Raw genomic sequence first — 27,574 nt, forward strand, 5'->3', positions numbered from 1 at the left:
AACAGTAATGGGGCATCTTGTATACCTTGTGAAAAATTTGTGCTTTGTTGTGTAGACAGGAAATTGGGAATCACTAAGTAATTTGAAGCAAGAGAATGGCCTAGACTCTGACTCTGGAGGTTGATTTCAATTAGGCCATACTGCAGCTTTATACACTAGTTGAGAAGATATAATAGGCCAGGTGAAAAATGATGATCTCCTGGGTATGATAAGAAACAGTACACATGGAGAATAGCATAAATATTTATGAGGTATGCACAGAAAAAAAGGAAGTAGTACTTAATGTTTGATGGGACTTAAGGCACAAGACTGACCCCAGGTTTCTGGTGGTGTGGCATGGATGACAGTGTGATAAATCCAGAGAATGAGAAGGTAAGTTGAGAAATTCCACTACTAGTGGAAGTGGGATTGTTGGTTATATGGTAAAGATGTGATTAACTTAATAAGAAATTGCCAAATGATTTTTAAAGTAGGTGAAATGTTTTATACTACTACCAGAAAATTATGAGAACTTTAGCAATGTCAGTCACTTTAATTTTAGCCATTGTGTCAGTGTGTAGTAATACCACATTTTGGGTTTTTTAAAATTTTAATATATCAGATAGTTTATCTGTTTTTGTGTATGTTGCTGGAGATGTATAGCTGTGAATTTTGGCAGATGTACAGACTCAGGTAATCACTGTCCAATTAGGATACAGAGTAGTTCCCAATCCTAAACCTTGGTGACCACTAATCTAATCTGTGGGTAGATTTGTCTTTTCCAGAATATCATATAAATAGAATCATAAAATATATAATCCTTGGAGGCTGACTTCTTCTACTTAACATAATGCATTTGGGATTCATCCATGTGGTTGTATGTATCAGTGCACTGTTATTTATTATTGCCAAGCAGTACTGTATGAATATACCAGAGTTCACTTTTCCTTTGACCCACTGAAAGACATTTGGGTTGTTCCTATTTTCAGTATAAAAATGACAGTAATGGCCAACACTTGCTGAACATTGCCATGTTTCAGGACTGTTTAAGGCAATTTATTTATATTAACATATTTAATATTCACAATGGTAATTGAAAGAAAAAGAGTAATAACATATAGGGTGGAAGACAAAAATTAATTTTAAGGTTGGTATAATTTTATAGAATTCTTCCCCCCATGCCAGATTTTATTTCTTGATTATAATAGAAATGAAGACTTTTTTTTCTTGATGCTGTTGATAACATTAACATAAGAATAATTTTAGTGCCGAGTAGCAATCTTAGTCATCATCTAAACCAATCCTTTCATTATAAAGATATGAAAACTGGGCAGATCAGTTTTTAGTAAACATTTTGGTTTATTTTTTGTTAAAGAATGATGAGCCATGGTTAATATACTACTGATTCAGCAGATGGAAATCTTTTTCTATATAAAATTCTGAGCTATATAATTTCACTTTCCCTTCTGGAACTAATGTATATTTGACTCAGTTCCTCTCATTTTGATTATGAGAAAAGTTCTGTCATAGCTGATCAGACATAAGGAATCAGAAAATGTAAACTGCATCACTTAAAATATAATGCTTTATATGTTAAAAACTTATCATGAAAGAAAGCTAGCACCACTGTGACAGAAAGTCAAGAAATATTTAATTAATGAATACTCAAAAATAAATTACATGAAGCACTGCTTGAGGCCCATCCACTCCTTGGGATGGATACAGATGGATGGAGACATAACTGCTATCAGTAAATGGTGCATGGCATGATACTGTAATCATATACCATAAAGATATTTGTAAAAAAAGTCTTATGAAACTTGATCTGCATGCATTTTAGGGAAAGTGCTGATAAATACATCATATAGTAATAGTATCCTCTTTATGAGAGTCCTCAGGAGAAATTCCTCTAAGAGCAAAGCACCTGTACTTTTCTCTTGAGAAATTAATTTCTGTCTTAAATTATAGACATTGCACAATGTGTAGATGACTACATGTCCTTTTACATACTGGCCACTTGAAAGCTTAAATTTGTGACCACCAGTATAGCAGTGTATTTACATTATTTAGTTTTCATTTAATGCTGGGTTCAATATTTTTATTCTTGCTCTCTTTTTGGGAATATATTGCTACATGTTAAATATTCCAGCAGATCACTAATATCCTTTTGGAAACAAAGCAGATAAGGCAGGCAGATGAGCTGAGACTAAGATAGGAAGGTTGAAAGGCAGGCAGGTAGGCAGAGGCAGACGGCGGCAAAAGGACAGAAAATGGGCTTCCCAAGTGGTGGTGGTGCTGCTGGTGGTGTAGTCGCTCGGTTGTGTCTGACTCTTTGTGACCCGTGGACTGTGGCCCGCCAGGCTCCTCTGTCCATGGGTTTCTCCAGGCAAGAATACTGGGGTGGGTTGCCATGCCCTCCTCCAGGGGGATCTTCCCGACCCAAGGATCCAACCTGTGTCTCCTGCCTTAGCAGGGAGATTCTTTACTGTTGAGTCACCTGAGAAGTGGAGACTAGAATTAAACACAATTACCTATAGTTTTGTTTTTTTTTTCCCTACCTACTTGCCAGGCATCCACAATGGATCCATATCTAAATAACAGAATAAAAGTCTTCCAAGTCTCTCTCAGTGAATACTAATTCAAATCAGCTATCCAGAAGTCAAATTAGGAGGAATAATAGAGATGACTGGCTGAGAGATATGTACCTAACTCACTTTTTGATGCTTTAATTTTTGATAAGACCTAGGGAAAGCTATCACATAATCAGAGCCACAAGGATTCAGTTTCACTGACTTGTGTTTTGCTGTTATATACTTGGAATCTATTGTGGAATAATCATCATAATAACTAGTCTTATGGAATTCCCTTGAGTGTTATAAAATGTTGAGGACATTTTTCACGATACAATTTTACCTTCTTTACATCAGAAGTCACAAATTAGTGACCAATGAACTGGTCCAACCAGAAAATATTTTTAAAATATTTTGCAATATTTGCCAACAGGTGTAACTAGAAAAATCCCCACATACGCAGACAAACATCCTCATTTTAGGGATGCAGAGCTACATTTTAGGGGGCAACACAGACAGGAGCTGTTAGCATCTACTCCTATTAGGTTACAATCGTCCACAGTTGCTAGTACTTACGGGGTATAAATCTCATGCATTTACTTACATTACCTGGTAGTTGCCAGTAGGTTTCTGCAGTTTTGGTCCTAGGTATAATGCCTGTTTGAGAAATGTATTTTAAAATGTACTGACGAGGCAAAGTCTGTCTTCATAGGGGAGGGAGTGCTTCTTTTCTGGCAACAAGAGCCATATAACATCTTGCATTCACTGCTCAGAAGCTCTCTCACTACCAAGTGTGTAATCAACCATATACACTAGTATCATATATCTATTCCTTTTAAAATTTCATCACTGATTATATATTAATTTTGTAACGATTTCTTGGAAAAAATATGTCAAATCCTTTCTGCAGAGTCAGTGTGTACATATTCTTATAAGAGGAAACATTAAATACATTTTAGTAGAGATGACTCAAGTAAAAAAATGAAATGACAAAATACTGTGTTAATGGAATATTTTATTTGCAAATTAAATTAAGCCTTAAGCTACAAACACATAATACTCATATGAAGAAAAATAAAATTTGACTTCAACTACTGTTCATAGAATGACTGTCACTACATATTGTTCTTACACGATATCTGAAAAACCAAGAACATAATTTTCAAGAATGTACTTTAAATAAATCTAACAGCAAATTTTCAAGGAAGAATTCAGCAGATTTGCAGTTGACTTTTTACATGATGTCAGATTGGACTGCTCTATCATAATAGTAATAGCTAAATGGTCTGTCATATGGATAATATGGGTGATTAAAAAATGTTATATAGAATGGTGGTCAATAAATATAAATTTAGTGTGCATATACTGAAAAAGTATGGCAGCTACTCTTAGGTGACTCTGTTCAAACATAAATTTCTAAAATGTATTGCATGTATTACAACTGAATTTCCTTTAAAGTATTTTCTCTTTTGAATTTGATATTTTTCAAGATCAGGATAAAGGTCACTTTAGAGACTATAATCAAATTAACATGGTGATATATAGTGTTTTCAAAATGGCTTTTGTAAAACTGACTCAAAAATACTTTTATCCATGAACAGAATTCCTTAATTAACATATTTATTTTAAATGCTATTAAGTAGCTGAAGACTGCCACTTTGTATGGTTTATGACTGTTGTTCAGATTTTTAACCTATTCTTTTAAAAAGTCAAAAACACAAAAGCATGATGATACAATCATAAACTATAAATGAATTATATATAGAATTATTGTTACCGTGGTACATCATTCTTTTGTATAGTGAAATAATTATTTCAATGGGATAGACTCTAAAAGGCATTTTAACTTTATGGTTACATTTATGGTTATATAAATTCAATATATAGGCTACCTTAAATGAAGTTTAGAACATACAATATAAAAGGTGCTACAAGTTTTGAGCTTAATAAATTTTAGATCTGTGACTACTTGCTTATTAGGTCTTAAATTATTCTGTCTTTTGATTCATAAATAGTAATTGTAACAACAGCAAAATCTAGTCACATTGAAAACTGTTCTTCCCGTCATTGATAGTTGGAACATAACAGCACTACGTCTGAGTTCTTTGATTTGACTAAGGATGAATGTGTCTCTGTAAGTAAGCCAAAGTAGTACCTGAATTCTCCAGGACAGTAATCTTATATTAAGCATACAGTAATATTTAGCCTTTATGTGGATATATAACAATCAGTATACAATTTAAAGTACATTTTTTAAAAAAAAGAAATAGCTGAGCCAAAAAATTCTTTTTGGTTCAATTTTTCATTTTGAAATTGTAAATATTTGTAAAAATAACTGAAATTTTGCTGGTAGTAAAAAAAAAAATATATACTGCTTATACACTAGGGGACATAAGTGTCCACCCTTAATTTAAAATTTAGGTAAAAACTTTTAAGGACTGCTTCCACATGTAAGCACTGTAGAGTTTATGAGCAGCCATGGTGTTTAAATTTCATAAGTCTGGTCAGTTTCAAAAAAGGTTTGGTTATGGCTCAGGCAGTAAAGAATCCACCTGCAATGTGGGAGACCTGGGTTGGGAAGTTCCCTTGGAGGAGGGCATGGCAGCCCGCTCCAGTGTTCTTGCCTGGAGAATCCCATGGACCGAGGAGCCTGGCGGGCTGCAGGCCACAGGGTTGCAGAGTCCAACACGACTGAGCGACTCCGCACAGCACAGCGACTGAGGAGTGGTTTGGTGCTTTGATGTTTTAAAGTGAAACTGAAAGTGTTCGTCACTCAGGCTCCTCTGTCCCTGCAATTCTCCAGACAAGAGTACTGGAATGGGTTGCCGTTTCCTCCTCCAGGGGATCTTCCCAACCCAGGGATGAAACCTGTGTCTCCTGCATTACAGGCAGACTTTTTACCAACTGAGCTGGCTCAGGAAAGATCAGTTTCCTAAAGGATGTCAGAGCAATACAATTACGCCCAAAGAATAAAAAATAGGAAATTTTTAAATTTGCGAAATGGTTTTTTTATTTTTCTGTGTATAACACAAATTCACAGATTTTAAAAGTATGTACAGTAAGTATGTATTCTTTTTAAATGCTATAGAGTGCTGACTGAATACTACTTTTTAACTGTTAATCAGAAATTAAACATTTCATAAATAAATAGTTTTATATCTTAGATACAATTTATTCTGTGCATGCTCTTATCAGATGAAAGTTAACTATTTTACACAACAAAATAGTCATTTTTAAATTGTACTTTTAAAACAAAAAAATTAATGTAGAACTGAGATCAACATTAATAACAGCAGTTTTTTACAATATCAGTCCTTAAAAAGGGAGCAGTAAAAGAAAGATTTGGTTTTTATACAGTCAAAAAAATTAGCCTGATTAAACCTTAAAATAATAACAATTCATTTTGATCCAAGCATTATATATATTACACTACTTCTCCCTTTTAATAGTTCCTTTAGTTTATTGAATTAAATAAAAGCAAATAATTTTTGTGATTATACAATCTAAACTTGTTGTGAGTTAAATGGTAATGAATACCTGAGGAAGATTTTGAAAGCGTTCTTCCCTAAGGATAACAAAATCATTAGAGATAATTCTTTCAAATAACTTTTTTTAAAAAAGAAAGTAAACATATTCAAAGAATTATAAATTAGTAAACTGTCTTTAGAGCTGATTCCAAACATTCTTCCCTTGAGAATTAATTTTCTGCAATGAAGACAGAATCTATTTTATCTTAATTTGAAATCTGACTGTTAGTGGCTGGTTGGGGTAGTGTGTTGGGAACCACAGCAAAACTCAGAGGTGCGTCTGCGATCCTAGATGATCGAGATCTATAATGAGGGCAGGAGAGGAAAGTGGTGTCTGTGCTGAGGATTTGCTGACTTTGTTTTACATACTTTCTCTTAACCTCAGAACTGTTTCATAAAACTGTCTGTTACTATGGGTTCAAGCATATAACATAAGCAAAGACAAAAATTCCTGTGGTAGATATCTAGCTAAACTTTAATAAAATATAGTAAGTTATAAAAATTATTAGGTATGGCATATTTAGAGTTTATCCCTAAGAAAACATACAGTGGCAAACTGAGTGTAATAAAAACAAAAAAAAATCCACAGGTTATATCAGCATGAGTGTTCCTATGAAGATGGTTATAATATTATAGCGAGTTATTCTTGTAATTTCCTCTAGAAAGTGAATTTACTAATTACTAATGTACTAATTTCCCATGGTCTGAATATTCTGAGATATGGAAAATTCTCAAGTTATAAATCAGTTTAACATTAATCATGCCTCTTTTCAAAGACATGCTAGTTTGCTTTGAAAGCACTGCTTAAAAATAACTCATTAGACAATGACATTTATGACAAATTCCACTATTTGTTTCTGAATGAACGTCCTTATATCCTGACTATGTGTATTCTGTATTGTTAACATTGAATAAATATCTAAAAAATATTCATGTAAGAGCATATATATTAGTTTTTTTTTCTATAGTTCTAGTTACAAATATTAACTAAAATAACAGAGTGTCTTTTATTCTCTAGCTTTTAAAGAGATTCATTTTTTACAGATGGTCAATTTGTCACAATATGACAGCAGACCACAAGTCTTTAACCTATTAGGTAACATAAAAGCATAATGTTTTTAGATGGGGATATTATTATATACAATAATTTAAAGTCTTTTAAATAAAATATTTCCATTCTTAAATGTTATATCTAATAAAAAGTCAAACTTAGGAATGAAATTTTATTTCCATATCCTTAAAATCTGAAATGCTAAGTAAATTTTCTCTGTTAGCTTTAGTAAAAATAGCTTAAAAACTTAAAAGGTGGCAATCCAATGTTAGTATCAACTTTTCTTAACAATTCATCTCTAATTAACATTAAATTTAAAAACATGAATAATAAAACAACAAGTTAAAGACTGACAAGATAGCCTAAAAATAGTATTTTAGGCATTGTATTTCCATAATACTTGTAAATCAGCTATGTTTTTTCAATAACTGAGAAGCAATTCTTAACTTTTATGAAAAGCCTTTATGAAAAGATTTTCCTTCTGAAGTCTGGAATTCATCATTACAAAGTAGAAACATTAGACATGCCAAATACCTAGCAAGGTCTAGGAAACCAGAAATCTGCCTATGATGATATATATTGTGTTACAGAAAGCAGGCCTCATCTCAGTAAGGCTTAAGGCATATTTTCTTCTGAAGAATTATTGGAATGTTTTCCAGAGTCTGAATGCTAATAGGACAAAGTTGATTAGATCATTAAAAAATGAACCATGTATATTATCTTTTACATCATTGTTCTTCAACAGACATATCAAATATATATACAGTTCTGTTTCTTTGGGTGCAGAATACTAGTAGGATTAACTGTGTGCTAACTACTCTTTGAAACACAAGCAACTGCCTATTGTGAAATAAAAACAGCTATCAAAGCAAGATTTCAATTCCAGTCACAGATTCAGCAAATTTATGCCATAAGGAATATTATTTGCACAACTTTTCTCTCAGTGTAACACTGTGAAAGGTGGCAATGATATTACTATCCTTAACAATGTACAAATTATTTTTATTAGAGATAATGGTAACAGTACATGTTGATTTTGACTGTTTTCTTCCCATAACTCAAAACAAAAGGAATGTACTGAAATTAGGTAATTTCTATAATTATTAAACTTAAATCAATCCATTAAGAAACAGGTTGTGTGCTAAGTTCCTGGTGACCTAATGCATAAATTGCTCTTTCCTTTCTGTATTTTTCAGACCACTTGCGAGTTAGCTCTAGATAAAGACTTGGTTTATGAGGCCGGTAATCCAGGTACACGATATTACTGGTTCTTTTGGGAACAGCTCTTTCAATCTGAGTTCCTTCATGCCACTCATTAAAAGAGGTGATGGAAATTATACTGGGATGGGCTTGGAGTGCAGCTCTCAGAGCAGTCTCATAATATTTCCCGTTGACTCGGTTACGAGTGTTCTGAGAGTTCCACGGTCGGATGCTGGTATCTATGTATCCTGGACCCACACTTGGGATGAACATTAGGTCGAACTGATCACAAAAATATTTTATGTTAGCCCAGTTTTCAAAGGATGAGCCATACGTAAAGCCATTTGTGGCAAAGTATGTGTAAATTCCATCAAAACCACCTCGAAGAATTCCATATCTATGCTTTTTATCTACTAGAAGTGCAATAAACAATGCATCATAAGGAGAGTTGCGAATGCTCTGAGACCCTGAGCTGGTTAACAGATTGGCCCATTTTTGAGATGCTGTGATATAGGAATCATAGATATAAAACATTGGAAGAGCATTGCCGTTCTTAGTCTTGTACCTGTAAAAGGCAGGATGATTTCCATATCTAGAATATAAACATATATGAAAATAAAATGAAAATTCATGACTTATTTACCACAGCCAATTATTTATGTACTGAAAATGAAGGTAATCAGTACAGTTTAAGTGTATTGTTCATCTTCTTTGTGGAATTAGCTATGTAAGTGTAATCATTAAAAATGCATTTTTAATTTTACACATTGGGAAATGAGATACTGGATACATTAAGACATTAACAAACAAGAAAGTAATTACTTATATTGAGGTTTAAAAATGATGACTAACACAATAAAAAATCCATTTTTCTATATGAAAATACTGCTTTTCTATGTGTATGTATTCTAAGTGATACATGTCCCAACTGTTGCTGACATGTTTCTTTATAAGAGTATGGCATCTGTCACAGACTATTATCAGTAAACCCTTAAACAAAATGAAACTGTATTAATAAATTCTTTCCTTGTAAACATACTGAAACATAAACGAAAATATTAGATGTGAATCTACCATATCTAATAGCAATTCACATTTCATATTCTGAACTTTTTTAAAAAAAAAAGACAATTTTACGTTCATAAAATTTACAGAATAATTGTGTAAATTATTTTTGCAAATATGTTACAAACAACTTTGTAACAATTTAAAATTGTTAATTAAACTTAAATCAAACATCATGGTCTAATATACACATAAGAGTAAAAACAGCAACTCGTAATTATTCATAGAGAAACTGAATTATAAGGAAATACAGAAATGTTCCTCAAAATGATTGCAATATTCATTACAAAATTAAACTGATATTAATGTCATACTATGCCATTCAAATCTCTCAAATATCATTTAAATATACTTATAACAGCAATTACAGGAGAGAAGAAACTCACTTGTCTATAATGTACTTGACATTTTGGTACATGCTTTTATCATCTCGATTCTTATATGGTTCAATATGAAAAGTGACCTAAAACAAAAAATATTGATAGAGAAAGAATTATGATGTAAAAATAAAGATGAAATCATATCCCACATTTTTAATAAACTGACAACCTTAAGATGAATACCTTATTGAAGCTGACTTAGATAGCTGAGTAACAATGTGTTCATTACTACTGTACAGAAAAGTGACTCAGTTATACATGTATACATTCTTTTTTATATTCGTATTCTTTTCCATGGTGTATCATGGGATACTGAAAATGGTTGTTTGTGCTATACAGTAGGAGCTTGTTGATTATTTATTCTCTATATAAAAGCTTACATATACTAACCCCCAACCTCCCACTCCATCCCTCCCCACCCTGAAGGACCCAGCACTCTGTTCTCCACGTCTGTGATTCTGCTTCATAGACAGACTCATTTGTGTCACGTTTTAGATTCCACATACAAGTGACAGCATGTGGTGTTGTCTCTTTCTTCATTCTGTATGATAATCTCTAGGTCCATCCATGTGGCTGCAAATGGCATCATTTCATTCCTTTTTAATGGCTGAGAATATCCCGCTGTGTCTACGTACCACATCTTCTTTATCCATTCATCTATTGATAAGATATTTAGGCTGCTTCCATGTCTTGGCTATTGGGAACAGTGCTGCTATGAACACAGGGGTGCAAGTCTCTTTTTGAATTATAGTTTTGTCTGGATATAAACCCAGGAGTGGAATTGCTAGGTAATATAATTATATTTTCAGTTTCCTGAGGAACCTCCATAGCGCTTTTCACAGTGGTTGCACCAAGTTACATCCCCACCAAGAGTGTAGGAGGGTTCCCTTTTCTCCACACCTTCTCTAGCATTTGTTATTTGTAGACTTTTTACTGTTGGCCATCCTGACTTGTGTGAGGCGGCATTTCATTATAGTTTTCATTTATATTTCTCTAATAATTAGTAGGTTGAGTTTTCATTCGGCTACTGCCATCTGTATTTCTTCTTTGGAGAAATGTCTAATTTAGGTCTTCTGCCCATTTTTGGATTGGGTTGCTTGTTTTTCTGTTACTGAATTGTATGAGCTGTTTATGTATTTTGGAAATTAGGCCCTTGTTGGTTGCTTCATTTGCAAACACATTCGTTCTTCCATTCTTTAGGTTTCCTTTGCTATGCAAAACTTATAATCTGATTAGGTCCTCTTGTTTGTTTTCATTTCTATTGTCTTGCGAGACTGACCCAAGAAAATACTGGTAAAATTTACATCAGAGAATGTTCTGCCTATGTTCGCTTCTAGGAGTTTTATGGCATCATGTCTTAAGTCTTTCAGCCGTTTTGAGTTTATTTTTGTGTATGGTGTGAGGGTGTATTCTAACTTCATTGATTTACATGCAGTTTTCCAACTTTACCAGCAACACTTGCTGAAGAGATTCTTTTCCCACTGTATATACTTGCCTCCTTTGTCACAGATTGATTGTAGGTATGTGGGTTTACTGCTGGGCTCTATTGTGTTCCATTGATCCATATGTTTATTTTTGTGCCAAAACCGTGCTGTCTTGATAACTGTGGCTTTATAGTATTGCCTGAAGGGAGGGTTATGCCTCATGCTTTGTTCTTTTTCTTCAGGATTGCTTTGGCAGTTCTGGGTCTTTTAGGTTCCATATGAATTTTAGGATTATTTGTCCTACTTCTGTGAAAAATGTCATGGATAATTTGATAAGGATCACAATAAATCTGTAGATTGCTTTGGGTAGTATAGCCCTTTTAACAATATTACTTCTTCTAATCCTCAAGTATGGTATATCTTCCCATTTCTTTGAATTATCTTCAGTTTCCTTTATTAATGTTTTACAGTTCTCAGAGTATAAGTCTTTCTTGGCAAGGTAAGATGAACACTTACTGAACACAAAAGTTGCCAGAGAATTCTAACAAACAGTAATAATGTTTACTAAGTGCTTTCTCATTTAAATAATGCTCTAAATATTTTATACTTTTTAACTTCAGTTAATTCTCACACCTCTATAAGGTAGTTACGAGCAGTATCTCCATATGAAGCAATCAAAGGTAAGGCAGGTTCAATGAGCTGTCACCCTGCCAGCTGGAGGCAACATAAGCAACCTGAATTCAAAGCTCAAATGTTTGTCCATCCTATATGCATATTCCTTTTAAAGGATAAATAGGAATATATTCTATATTCAGATATATCTTTCTTTAAAAAAAGGCAAAACAAAGTATGATCTAGAAAAACCTAGATTTTTTTTTCATGTGTGAACATTAAGTTTATATTTAAATGCAGTCAATAGCAAATGTCTTTAAATGACAGATTCTCCTATACAATTAAAATAGCATTTTACAAAAGAATCTACATTTAATATGTACTATTCAGATAATTTATAACAAAATTACTTAAAAATCAAAAACATACTATACTGAACAATAATTTTCAGAATACTCATTACTGATGTGGTTTATACATCACTACCAAGAGAGTAGAAAGCAGAAACCAAAAATACTTTTAAAATACTGTGCACAGAAAATTCAATTTTTCTAACCAAGAAAGATTATATATAAATCAAGAAAAACTAATTTTGGCTACCAAAACCATTCTGTAGGTCATTTATTACTAGTAGAATAGACTGTCATTTAAAGAAAAGATCATGTGTACTATCTACTTAAGATTTGCAAAACAACTATGAGCACTTTCATTTTTATTACTAATTTTACTGACTTACCATTAAAAATCTTTATGGAAATCTAATAAACTTATTGATAATATTTTTAGAGTGGTTCCTATGAAGCATGTATGGAATTAGAGACTTATGTGCTACTGCAATATAAAATGTCTTTGTTTTCAGCTACCTTAATTAAAGTGATATGTATTTTGCATTAATCAGTGCTACTAGTTTTCATAGAATTAATTTTAAAGTCAGACAACATTCAGTGTGACTCATTTCCCACTTTTAATAAAATTTCAGTAATATTATACAAAGAAAGGTTTTAGTAGTAACAAAATATACTCATTTCTGCAGTATACTCTAAGTACTGCTAGGGCAGACTTTGCAGTAGCTCTAGTATTTGCACTTTAACTTCAACCAAAAGAAAATTGACAAGGATGCTTGTATTTTCATACTCTTACATAATGTAACCTTGGATAATCTCCCTTTAGATGCAACATTTTCTAAGTAAGTTTCATTTTATATATAAAGGATGCCATATTTAAACAAATATCCTACATTAAAATGAATTTGCTTGTAAAGCTGCAAACTATAAATGGCTTTCTTTCTATAAAATGGAAATCAATACATTTATAGTAATCCAAAAAGCTATTATTGATATACAACACTTAATATTATCCTTCATATTTCTAACTCATTAATGGTAATGATATTTCTTTGTAGGTTTAATTAATAAAGTGATGTATCACCATTTCACTATTCTGTTTGGAAAAAAAACAGAATTATTAGACCAATACTACCACTTTAAAAATGACAGAATCATACATATATATATATATATATATATGTATATATATATATAAAATCAGATGTTTGCAATATCTTTAGAAGGGGAATTAAGAGTCATATAGATATTTCCTCTATATATAGATATAGAGTATAGTATATAGATGTTTCCTCATTTCATGCTTCTAATTTTAACCATGCACCCAAAGTGAACCTCTTTAAGTGAAAACCTGATGATCCTGGAGAGTGGGATTAGAAACATGATGGCATAAAATGTTCCTATTATTTATTCCCTTTTAAATCAACATGAGATTATTCATACATGAGCAAAAGTGCCTCCGTGGTGTTTTAGGACCTAGTGTCTTACGCCAAGGAACCCAGGAGTTGTCTCACCCACCATGAAGATAAGAGACAAACTTCTATTTGAGCTGGGAAACAGAGGAGTCAGCCAAACTGCCTAGACTTTGTTCCTGTCATGCAAAAACTGGGTCAATGAAGACCCAGGCAGGCACTCACATATGAGACAGAGCCTGCCGAAGTCCAGTCCTCCCAGAGAGAGACTTCAGCACATAACTGGAGACCGAAGGTAAGTAAAGAAGTCAACAGAGACATGCTAGCTTGGTGGCAGTGGACAGATTTTCTTAGCATCAAGTGCTGCCCAAGGAAACACCGAGAGGGAAAAGCAGATTGGTAAGGAAGTGCCTGGCTAAGCCAGCTGGACTGGAAGTCGCTGGAAAAACCCATTCTCTCCACCAGTACCTAGAGGACTAAGATATGACATTTACAACTAGGGAAAGGAGGATATTAGGAAAGATGCAAAGAAGAACTTCAGTTGGTGGGAAAGGGATTGTTCTCAGCAGCAGTCCACCTAGGAGCCCTGGGATCGCCCTACTGGGTCTGCAGGCACCCCCAATGTACCCTGAGCTAAACTCACACGTCACTGCCCCTCTACATTGGCTCCATGTGTGGGTTCCCAAGTGCCACTGCCAAGAGGAAGCTCCGGAAGAGGGAGGGAGTGCTCAGAAACTACAAACTGGAGGTATAGCAACCTTTTAAAAAGCAAAAGAGAGGGCAGAAGAGTTTAAAAATTCACTCAAAAGAGGAAACAAAGAAGACTGGAGCAGATACAAACTCACAAACAAAGTAAAAACTCTAATATCAACACTACAGTAACATACCATCTGCTGAAGGCAATAAGAAAAGAGTTAAGAAGGTATCTACCAATTCATATGCAAGAACAAAAGTGCAAATCTAGAACAAATATGAAAAATCAAGGAAACATGGCATCACAGAAAAATTATCTATTTCTAGCGGCCAAACTCAGAGGCACAGAATATTGCAAACTATCTGATAGAGTTGAAAACAGATGTTATGAAAAACTCAACAGGTTACAAGAAAACTCAAGACAATTCAATAAAATCATGAATAAAATATGTGAATAAACAATTCTTTATTAAAGAGAATGAAGTTTTCAAAAGAACCAAAACTTCTAGAACTAGATAGCATGCAGTACAGAGAATATTTAGCAGGAAAGAGAACATGAAGATAGAATGACTGACTTGGAGGAGAGACATTTTGAACTCACACAAAGGAGAAGAGAGAACTGAAAGAGAAAAAAGAGAAAAAGATCAAAGAAAGCCTACATGATCTACAGATATTCATCCATATATCCTGAAAAATGTCAGGATAAACGGGATTCCAGACACAGAAGGCAGGGTCAGGGAGTTAAAGAAATAATAGATGCAAGCTTCCAAAATCTGAGGAAAGACTTGGACATACAAGTCCACTAAAGCTAGTAGATTATCCTATTATCTCAAAGCAAAAAGACATTCTCCAAGATATTAAAGGTAAGCAGGGGGAAAAAAAAAAGAATGAACCCTACAATGGACTGCCATTAGTCTACCAGAAGATTTATCTGTAGAAACTCTAGGCCTCAGGGCAGTGGAATGACATATTTGAAGAACTGAAAGATAAAAATGGTCAGCCAAGAATACTTTATTGAGCAAAGTTATCCTTCAGTTAGAAAAGATAAGTAAAGGCCCTTCCAGAATAAACAAAATCTGAGGGAGTTCACCACTGTATTTGCCTTGCAATAAATGCTGAAAGTTCTTCAAGCTGAAATAAAAACATAAAAAATTACACAGTACTCTGGTAAAGATGAGAAATACACAATTGGACTTAAAACACTGTACCTCTGTAGTAGGATGGTGTGTTAACACATTGTCTGGAAATGTATTAAAGCCATAGGCGTTAGTTTCTGTAAAATCCCCCAGTCAGTAATGTGTTAACTGCTTCCCACGTGGCTCCAGTGGTTAAGAACCCACCTGCCAATGCTGGAGATGCAAGAGATGCAAGTTCAATCCCTGGGTTGGGAAGATCCCCTGGAGAAGGAAATGGCAACCCATTCCAGTATTCTTGCCTGGGAAACCCCATGAACAGAGGAGCCTGGCGGCCTACAGTCCATGGGGTTGCAGAGAGTCGGACACGACTGAGCTACCACACATACATTCAACTATAGTCTAAAGGTTAAATAAAAGTAGGAAAAATAACTACTATAAGTTGTTAATAAATATACAATAAAAAAGGTAAATTGCAACATCAAAACATCAATATACAAAAGGGAGGAGCAAAATAGTGGATAACTTGGTGTTGGAGAAGACTCTTGAGAGTCCCTTGGACAGCAAGGAGATCCAACCTGTCCATCCTAAAGGAGATCAGTCCTGGGTGTTCATTGGAAGGACTGACGCTGAAGCTGAAACTCCAATACTTTGGCCACCTCATGCGAAGAGCTGACTCTTTGGAAAAGACCCTGATGCTGGGAGGGATTGGGGGCAGGAGGAGAAGGGGACGACAGAGGATGAGATGGCTGGATGGCATCACCGACTCGATGGGCATGAGTTTGAGTAAACTCCGGGAGCTGGTGATGGACAGGGAGGCCTGGCGTGCTGCGATTCATGGGGTCACAGAGAGTCGGACACGACTGAGTGACTGAACTGAACTGAACTACGGGGTTATAGATAAGTTTCTATAAACCTAAAATGGACTGTTATATCTAGGAGATGTTTTATATAACCTCCCTTGATAACCACAAAGCAAAAATTTAGAGCAGATCCATAAGAAGTGGGTAGAAGAGCATATCATCATGAAAAATAACCAATTTACAAATGCAGGCAGAAAGAGATAAGGAAAAAAGAAATAATGACAATACAAAACCAGAATGCAATCAATAAGACTAAATATAATAATTACTCTGAATGTAAATATATTGAATTCACTAGTCAAAAGGCACATAGTGACTGGATGGATAAAGAAATAGGACCAAACTGTGTGGTGTGTTATCAAGAGACCCAGTTAAGCTTTAAGGATGCACAGAGACTCAAAGTGGAGGGATGAAAAAGACAGTACATGCAGGTGGAAACTATGGGGTAACACCAATTTCAGAATGCAGATTTAAACACAGGACTGAAAAGTGACCAAGCAGAAGTTGTTTATGGAAAAGTTTCCATGTGCTGTGACAACTGGGATGGTGTATTTTAAAATTATTTTCTGTGTTTCTTCTGGTTATTTTCCTTCATGTCAACATATCTACAATTCACTGTACTTATGATTACAGTTAACTTTCTTGTTTACAAAATTCAGATAATCTCAGTGATCAAATATTTTTGTTTCTTTGTAGTTTTACTGTATAATTTTATTGAAATAACTATATCTCTGTTCTATTAGGAAAAATAAAATGGTTCTGCTTCAAGAGGGTGATGTAGGACGATTCTGACTTACCTCCCTCCACAGGCAAACCAAGTCTAGAGCTTCCTCCAGAAAGAACCTGCTGGAGTGACCTCATCTCATCTGGTATATGAGAGGGAAATCAAACCGAAGCAGGTAGGAAAGGCTGAGACAGGATCTCGTCATAAACCCCATCCCCAGGAGTGACATACAACCCAGAGGGAACTCAAAACCCAGAGCTTCTCCCTGAGGAATAAATAGTTTATATCCCACATCTGGCATACCAATTTCTAAGACCAGCACATGAAAGATGAGTCCCCAAGATATCTGGCTTTGAATATCCAAAGGGATGTAGCTCTTAAAGGGCTTGCGTGCAGACTCACTCAGTCCAGGGACCAGTGCAAAAGCAGCCCTATGGAAAAGTCCCCAGATTTTATGTAAAAGAAACCCATCTGCTAATTTTAAAAGCATTGGTCTGAGAGGCAAAGGCCTGCTGGGATATTCTATGGGGAAAGAGGCGGGAGGTCTCTGTTCACGCTCCGCTTACTAGAGCCAGCAGGTGCCGTCCTTGCACTCCACACCTGCCTCCTCCAGGCAGTGGGCGGCCTCACTGGGCCTCCTCTGTCAGGCTCCAGAGCACATATTTCCCAGGGAGGAGCGTCTACATGCCCTGTGACCTGGATTTAGCAGGTGCCATGAAGGAACATCTGTTGATCACCTGGATCTGGAGGCCGGGGGAGTTTACATTATGGTCCTGTAAGGCTGAATATATTCATACTTGTTAAAACCTGCTGCCTGAGGGTCTGACTTTCAGTCAGCCACAATCAACACGAGGCTTTCAGGCAGCACCTAAAGGCCACTGGTTTCAGGCAGCACCTAAAGGCCACTGGTCTTGGCATACCTTCAACGATTAGAAGCTATTAAAAACAAAATAGGCTGCTTAAACAACCACAAAGGTTTGAGACAGTTAGGGAAGTATTAACTGATAAGATTCATCTTATATACAAGGTCAGTGCTTCAAGACAGAGAAAGGTGAGTGTGTCATTAAATGCACAGAAACTAAGACAGAGTTAAGCAAAATGAAGACACCTATTGGGAGGAATACAAATGAGAGAATGTAAGATAAAACCTCAGAAAAACAAAACAAACTTTAAAGGGTCAGAGATAAGTAAGTAACCTGGTAAGAGCTGAAAGTAGTGGTAATAAAAATGCTAAGCAAATTCAAGGGGGGAAGAAAGGCTGAACACCGTGAAAATGCAACAAAGAGAAAATATAAGAGATCACAGAGCTGAAGAATGTAATAGCTGTTCTGATAAGTATACTAGAGAGGTTCAACAGCAGACCGGAAGCAGAAAGAGAGGGCAGGAGGCTCCTACCCAATCTGAGCAGGACAAACCATGACAGACAGTGAAGACAAATGAAGGGACTTCGGGGACACTTACCCTGTGACGCTATACTATAAAGAGCCGAAAGAGAGAAAGGGGCAGAAAACTTACTGGGAGAAGGAGTAACTGAAAACTCCCCTACCCCAAGGAAGAAAATACATCCAGGTCAAAGAAGCCCAAGAATGCCAAATAAAATAAGCCCAAAGAAAACCACACCAGGACATATTACAATTAAAAGGTCAAGAACCCACACATATACAGTCATGTAATATATAACAGAGGAGCCAAAAACATACAATGGGTAAAGGAGTCTTCAATAAATGGCATTAGAAAACAGTGTTAGAAATACTGTGCTCTGGAGCATGACAGAGGGAGCCCCCAGTGATGCCGCCCACCACCTGGAGTGAGGAGGTGCGGAGCGCAAGTGGCCCCTGCCCTGCTGGCTTTAGTAAGCAGAGGGTGAAGAGAGACCTCCCGCCTCTTTCCCCACAGAATATCCCAGCAGGCCTTTGCTTCTCAGACCAATGCTTTTAAAATTAGCAGATGGGTTTCTTTTACATAAAATCTGGGTGCTTTTCAAAGGGCTGGACAGAATACACAAGAATGAAACTAGATCAAACACAGCTAAGAAAACAAAAGAGAAGACAAAAAAAATCAGAAATGAAAGAGAATAAATTATAACTGAGGGTATGGAGATACATGTGATAAGAGACTACCAGGAATACTTATAAGCCAAAAAAATCAGATAACCTAGAAGAAGTGTACACTTTCCTAGAATCATTCCAAGACTGAACCAGGAAATCACCATAACATTTAAGGAGACTGAGTTCATGAACTGGAAGAGTTAATACTGTTAAAAATACTGCCCACTTGCTCTAACAGATGATAAGCTCTAGAAAGTAGGTGACTGAGAACTAAGTCTCCTTTAAGCCACAATATTTCTGGAATCCTCTCACTCTCCATTGCTTTCCCACTAGAATATTTCTCCTAAATTATCTAACCTAAACACTAAGGTCACATGACCTGGAGGAAATATTATAATAAAGGGATGACTAAGAGATACAAGGAAATCACAAAAAGAAAAAGGAAAAAGAAAGCAGGTGTAGCAATAGTAGGAGTTATGTTAACAGTAGCAAAAGAGGTATGGAAAGTTGAAAGTAGCAATCAAGATAGGGGAATTTTGTAATAGTAAAGTGATAAATTGAACAGTTTATGAAGAATTGGAAACCAAACAGCAAAAGTGCCTGAAGACCACATAATAGCTAAATATGGCTGATTCATCTTGAGGTTTGACAGAAAACAGCAAAATTCTGTAAAACAATTATCCTTCAATAAAAAATAAGTAAATAAATAAAAAAGATATTTTGACAAAAAAAAAAAAAAAATACTGCCCAAACCTAATTACAGATTCAACACAAACTGCATCAGAATACAATGTCATTTTTCACAAAAATAGAAAACATAATCCTCAGACTTGTATAGAACCACAAAAGACCCTGAATAGCCAAAGTCAATCTTGAGACAAAAGAACAAAGTCAAAAAGGGATTAATCTCCAAAATACACAAACAGCTCATGCAACTCAATATTAAAAAAAAAAAAAAAAAACCAATTGAAATAATGGGCAGAAGATTTAAACAGATATTTCTCCAAGAAGGCATACAGACGGCCAAAACACACATGAAAAGATGTTCAACACAGCTAACACGTGAGAGAAATGCAAGCCAAAACTACAACGAAGTATCACATCACATTGCTTAGAAAGGCCATCATCAAAAAATGTATACAAAATAAATTCTGGAGAGGGTGTAGGGGAAAAAGAACCCTCCTACACTGTCCAGGGGAAAGTAAATTGGTACGGCCACTACAGAGCACAGCATGGAGGTTCCCGAAAAAGTAAAAAATAGAGCTACCATATGACACAGTAATCCCACTCTTAGACATACACTGTAGGAAAATCATCACTTGAAAAGATACCTGCATCCCACTGTTCACTGAAGCTCTGCTTACAAAAGTCAGGATATGCAAGCAACCTAAATAAATGTCCATCAACAGAGGCATGGATAAAGATGTGGTGCATATTAATATATACAGTGGTATACTACTCAACCATAAAACAAAATAATGCCATGTGCAGCAACATGGATGGACCAAGAGACTGTCACACTGAGTGTTACAAGTCAGACATATTAATATAAAGACAAATATATGATGTCATTTATATGTGGAATCTAAAAAAAAAAGCACAGAAGAACTTACTTACAAAACAGAATCACAGATGTAGAAAGCTAACGTATGGTTACATGGGCTATGAGGGGGAGGGATAAATTGGGAGACTAGGATTGACATAAACTACTATATATAAAACAGAAAGCTAGTAAGAACCTACTGTTGGGAAAAGGGAACTCTCATTCAATACTCTGGAATGACCGACATGGGAAAAGAACCTAAGGAAAGTGGACATGTGTACACCTGAAACTAACACAGCATAATAAATCAACTCCAATGAAAATTTAAAAGCTATCAATGAATAAATGAATAAATAAAACGTGTCGCACACACACCATGAAGATATATTCAGTCATGAGCAAAAAGGAAATGCTGCCATTTGTTTACAACGTGGATGAACATTAATATCATAATGTGAGACAGACAAAACAATGAAAGACAAGTATTTTATATATCTCTCATAGTGGAATCCAAAATAAAATGAACTTGAAAACACAGAAAGGAATGGTGGTTACCAGAGGCTGGGAGGTGGGGGAATGAAATAGACAGTGTTTAAGAATGTATTTGGGCTTCCCTGATAGCTCAGTTGGTAAAGAATTCGCCTGCAATGCAGAGGACCCTGGTTCAATTCCTGGGTTGGGAAGATTCGCTGGAGAAGGGATAGGCTACCCACTCCAGTATTCTTGGGCTTCCCTTGTGGCTCAGCTGGTATAAAGGATCTGCCTGCAATGCAGGAGACCTGGGTTCAATTCCTGGGTTGGGAAGATCCCCTAGAGAAGGGAAAGGCTACCCACTCCAGTATTCTGGCCTGGAGAATTCCAGCTATGAAATTTTTAGTCTCTACAAAACCAGACTACTCAATGACAGTTAAAACTGCTATAGTACTTGTTCTAGTGAATATGCAGACAAGTATATAAAAGAGCTGATATCTAAATCTTTTTGAAAAATCATGATTTACATTTTACTACTGAGCGACTTTCACTTTTACTCAATTACTCTTCCAAAAGTAATTAGTGTACATTTGTAAAATATAATGTAGAATAACATTTTTATTATTGTCAAAATTTTTTTTGCTTGCTTATGACTTAAAAGGCACTCACTAAATGACTTTCAGTTGAAGTTAATAATAATAAATAAATCAACATTGCAATCACAGTCTATTTAGAGATGAATATTGGTTAAAGCATTATGTAATCAAAACTAATGAGCTATGACAAAAGCTTAACTGTGAGGCTAATTCCTTAAAAACTCTCTATTCCTAAGCAAAGAATGAAAATAAAAACATTTTCATCTCAAAAAATAGAAACAGTAAAACAAACTCAAGCAAAGAATGAGAAGCACATTAATCAAGAATGAAGTAGATATATTATAATCATTAGAATATTTTAAAAGTAAAATCATTGATAAATTGAAGGGCCATTTTGTGGGGGAAAAGGCGAAGTAAATCTATACTAATCAAATTGGGGGAAAGAGCAGGTTATTTCCTTCAAGATTAGCAGGCAAAAAGTGTTAATAATGAACCCATTTATTTTATATTTAAGGTTTCAGGTGTGAACAGTTTTGTGAATTTAGACCCAAGTTTATCAGCACAGAACTCACAATACTATTATTCTTCATATTGCCTTAGAAGTTTCAGTTATTCTAGTAAGTTATTATCATTAATTAAACACTAACTTTTCCTCACATTTGGAAGCAAAGTTTTTCACTCTACAAAAACAAAATTTTAATCTAATTATAAAAATATTGATGAACGCCAACACAACAGAAATTACACAAAAATATAATAAATAAAACCATCTTATCACTTCATCCTGTCATTCTCGAAATGAAGCAGATAAGTCAAAAAGATGAAGTAAGTAATTGAAGATTGAAGTAAGTTAATTGAAGATCCCAGAGTACTCAGCTGGGACAAGAACTCCAGTCTCATGGTTCCTGGTTTATTTTTCGCACTGGATCGAGTTCACTACCAGACACAAGACCAAGAAATGTTTCTAAATTTTTTTGGAAACTATTACCCTGACTGGTTCCACATTTTTCTGATCATGATATATACAGTCTGAACCACAGAGAGATTAAGTATGCTGGTGACCACACCTCTTGGCCACGTTCTCCTGCAGAGGCTTTAATTAGAACCTGCCAGCTATCATCATGCATCAGAAGATTTCACTTTACCTTTAAGAATGTCCCGAAAGTACTAAGATTGCCAGCTCTCTTGAATTGTGGAGGCCTCTTACTTCCCACCTCCCAGGATTATAGTAGAGCCTGGACAAAAAAAGTGGCCTTTGGATCTGCTTTATGGAAAATAAATCATGTTTGTTCAGAATCAACGGACTTCCCTGTGGCTCAAACGGTAAAGAATCTGCCTGCATGCAGGAGACCCAGGTTCAATCCCTGGGTTGGGAAGATCCTCTGAAGAAGGGAATGGCAATCTACTCCAGTATTCTTGCCTGAAGACTCCCATGGACAGAGGAGCCTGGCGGACTCCAGTCCATGGGATCGCAAAGAGCTGGACACGACTGAGCGACCAACACTACACTATTAGCTATGCAGAATCAGACCGGATGCCAGAACCTACAGGTCTGTCTACTCACAGATTTCAAGCACCAATGAGGGCTCACTGAAAGAAACTGAGGACATGGCCCGTGACAGCGCTCGCCAGTCAGCTAACTTAAGAGACGCTTCCTTACCTTCAGGATTATAACGGAGGAGGCTTCATTGACAGGAATAAGAAAATTCTTGCCTATTTAGCTATTTCTCTAGAGTTCCATTTGTATTCTCCAGTAGCTACCGAGTCTTTAAGCTGCAAAAGGAATATTCAGACTAATTTTTCACATTTTTATTTGGACATTAATATTTCAACTCGGATCCATATTCTCTCTTAAAAGAACTTACTCAATTATCTGTATTGGACAAATCAGCCTATGTCCCATTTAGCTCTATAAACTGCAAGAAGTTTTTAAGAGTGAGAGCAACCTCAGGGCACATAGTCTCTAGTTAAAAGATACTCAATTCATGTTTTCAGTAAGATTTGCAAACACTGCATTGAAAAAAAAGAAATTTGAAGAAAGAACAATTTGACAAGCAGAATTATTAGACATGTAAATTAATGCCCAAGGACACAGGATAGATAATTCAAAAAATTAAACCAATATCATATTAAGATCATTAATAAACATTCCTTTTACACCTCACTCTCAATGATTCTTGAATTACATTAGATTCTCATATAAAATGACTTGTTTCTAGACCCTCTATTATTTTCACTGATCTCTGTGTATATATTGATGCTAATGCCATACTCTTAATTTCTGTCATTTTAAAACACATTTTGTTATCTGGGAAGACAAGTTTTAAATATTTAATAAACATTTTTAAAAAGTCTAACATTTTCCTAACATAAATTTGGAATAGCCTGTCAAATTCTTCACTTAAAATCTCACTGAAACTTTTATCTGGGACTGCATTCAATTTACAAATTATATTGAAAATGAAATACAAATGTTAGAGAGAATGGTTACTTTTGAAATTTTGAATCTTTCCATAAAATTCATGTTTTCTCATTTATGTAAATCTTTCATTTCCTTCAATAAAATGCCAAGAATATCTTTGTACATCTACTGCTAATGTTATTCTCAATGTAGTTTTTCCCTTATTTTCTCTTGTCATATATGAAATCCTATTGACTTGCATATTTCTTTGGTTCTAGTTACCTTACTGGACTCATTATATCTACTATATTCACAGGTTTTGTAAACATTTTCCATGTACAAAAATGAAAATTTTACTTAGAATACATTTTTATACTTAAGTTAAACCACTTTGTTCAGACTTTCTATTACAGTATTAAGTGACATTAACTATCGAGGGCATTCTTGACTGATTGTGGTTTACTGAGCATTAAACATTAATGTTTATCCATTAAGTATGGTGTTTGATATAGGTTACTGAAGAGTATCCATTATCAAGTTAAAGAACTTTGGTTATTAAGAATTCTATCAGTAATGAGTTTTTATTCCCTCAAAAGTTTAATATCAAGATAATCATGTTTTAGCTCCTTTAAATAATCAGTAAAACTTGATTCACTTAACATATGCCAGTAACTAAGTGCTTCACATGTATTACCCTATGTAAGGTATTAATAGATTTTGTTACTTTTTCCATTGAGAAAGGAGGAAACTGAGGCATAGCTAGTAAATGGTTGAACTAGGATTGAATGCAGGCAATCTGGATTAAGATTTCATACTCCTGAATCCACTCTTAGACTCTTGTTAATAAACACTTCTCATATAAGTTTTCTTTGGAAATTTTGCATATATTTTCATTAATGAGGTCACTCTCTAAATTTCTTGTGCTATCCTTATTTTTTGAATCAATATTGTGTTATTATTATAGAATAAATTTGCAAGTCTTCCTTGGTAACCAGTCTCCAACATGGCCACCAATGATCCCCATCTCCCGATATTTCAAAACCTGTGCATTTGCCTTGCACACTGGATAGGTTCATCAGCAGAAAAACCAATAAAACAGGGCATACATGATAATCACTTCCTCAATTAGATCACAAAACACTGCACCTTCTATACTGAACTCTCTCAAACCATCATTATGGGAGAAGCCAGCAGCCATAAGGAGACATAGGGCGTCTTGTGGAGAGGCTGTCCACAAACTAAGTCTCATATATCTGAAACACTATAATCGACTACACTTTAATTAAAAAAAAAAAAAAAAAAAAGAGCACTGAGTCTCATTCCAACAGCTAAAAGAAACTAAGGTATGTCAGCTACCACATAAGAAAACTTGGAAGTAGATCCTCTAGCTTCACGTGCCTATAGTACCAGCCAACAGCTTGATTACAACCTTCTAAGAAATCCTGAACCAGACTCACCAGGCTAAACCACTTCTGGATTTTTGACCTTTAGAAACTGTGCGAGATACAAAGTCTTTGTTATTTTAAACCGCCGAGTTTTAGGGTAATTTGTCATAAAGCAATAGATAATGAGAAAACCTTCCACTGTATTTCACTACCACAAGCATCAACTCATTCTGAAAGGTTGAACAGAATTGCTAGGTAAGACCTGGTATTTGAGGAAGATGTACATTCAATAAAAATTTTCTAGGATATAAGTCAATTTAGATTTTTTAAACTTCTCTCTGCACAAAAATCAACTTTGTGTTTTACAAGAATACTATTCATTTTTTATATATTTTAAATATGGAAGCATTAGTCACTCAGTCATGTCCAACTTTTTTAGACCCCAGGGACTGTAGCCCACCAGGCTGCTTTGTCCATGGAATTGTCCAGACAAGAATACTGGAATGGGTTGCTGTTTCCTTCTCCGGGTGATCTTCCCGACCCAGGGATCGAACCTGGGTCTCCTGCATTTCAGGCAGATTCTTTACCATCTGAGCCACCGGGGAGCCCGTATTTTAAATATGGCAATATACAATCCTAAATGGGCCTCTATCTCTATAGGTCTAGTATGCCCTTTCAATTTTTGATATTATGCTTTGGCTATTTTTCCCTTTTTTTAATCTTGCCAGTGGTTTATTTTATTCTTCCCCAGAGTGGAAAAATAATTTATCAAGGCTATTGATTTTGAAGGTCTTGTATTTATTTAATTAATTGCTTATGTCATCCTTATTAATCCCTCCTTGTAATTTTCATTTATTTCTTCATTCATGTCCCACTGGTATTGATAATCTTAGTGCTATTTATTTTTATATCATCCTAAATTTTCACTTTTGATCTTTAAAAGAAGTGTTATTTTTAGTTATAATGTTATAATCAAAATTCTAGACAATTTTATACTAAAAAGTTGAAAAAAAAAAAAAAGTTTGAGGGCTTCCCTAGTGGCTCAGACAGTAAAGAATCTCCTGCAATGCAGGAGACCCCAGTTCTATCCCTGCATCAGGAAGATCCCCTGGAGAAGGAAATGGCAACCCATTCCAGTATATTCTTGCCTGGGAAATCCCAGACAGAGGAGCCCTGCAGGCTACAGTCCATGGGATCAAAAAGTCTGACACAACGTAGCAACTGAATGATTAATGAAACGTTTATTTGGCGTTACTTTTAATGTTTGGTTGAACTGAATATAGACAGAGAATGCAGCCTGTATGGTTATGTTCTTTTGTGAATTTATTAATATTAATGTTGCCAACTACTACATAACCAATTTTTGAAAAGCATCCTTGGATTTTAAAAATAATTTCTATTCTCTTGCTTGCTATTTATTCATTATAAAAATTTCCTTTGTAGTGCTATTCAAAACCCTTTTAATCATTACTTCTATTTGTTTCCATGATTCATTAATTTCTGAAATAAATGAAATTTTCCCACAGTTGTAACACACCTTACTATATGGGTAGAATATAACTGCCTTCAGACTTTCACCTGCATTTTTTAGGTACATGAGTGTGTGTGTGTGTGTGTGCACATACATGTATGTATGTGCTATACAAGGTTTAAATTAAAATCCAATTTTGACAGATTTTTAGACAGTAGTTTGTTTCCTAACTATTTTAGAAATATTTGAACTCATATGGTTAACAAAATTTATTTTTAGTAAATCTCTGACATCCAAGATACTTATATATGTAAATCTCACTAATCATTAGCTTTATAAAAGAACACTGCAATTCCCTCTTTTCTGCTATAATGAAAATAGAACATATACACAAAAATATTAATAGAATGGAGCCACTAGTAAATTATACTCTAGATGAGGCTTGGAACTCAGAAATTTTTCAAGAGAAAATATATTCTTATAAAAGATTCTAGGTCATTATTTTCACATCAAGTTTTAAGTAAAATGACTACTCCAAAAATTGCAATTACTCTCCTCATATCCCAAAGAATAATCCATGAGTATTTTATTATCAAATTGTCTGTAATTTGATAATAAAATACCTTTAGAGGTTCTAGTTCTTGATGGCAATGTAGGGGGATCCATAACTTACCTCCTACCA

At 34.9% G+C, this 27,574-nt stretch overlaps 1 protein-coding gene across 1 annotated transcript in view; it reads right to left on the reverse strand.

Annotated features, from left to right (window-relative positions):
* Positions 1 to 6,445: 6,445 nt before the first annotated feature.
* MANEA (mannosidase endo-alpha) overlaps positions 6,446 to 27,574 on the reverse strand; it is a 60,928-nt gene continuing 39,799 nt past the window's right edge. The window contains exons 4-5 of the mRNA XM_061131905.1: positions 9,779 to 9,855; positions 6,446 to 8,919 (exon numbers count right to left, since the gene is read on the reverse strand). Coding sequence (XP_060987888.1) covers positions 8,250 to 8,919; positions 9,779 to 9,855 — 747 coding nt within the window. The 3' untranslated portion in view covers positions 6,446 to 8,249. The remainder of the gene's footprint in view (positions 8,920 to 9,778; positions 9,856 to 27,574) is intronic.

This window comes from Dama dama, chromosome 28, assembly GCF_033118175.1.
Source record: "Dama dama isolate Ldn47 chromosome 28, ASM3311817v1, whole genome shotgun sequence".
In the NCBI taxonomy this organism is placed as follows: Eukaryota; Metazoa; Chordata; class Mammalia; order Artiodactyla; family Cervidae; genus Dama; species Dama dama.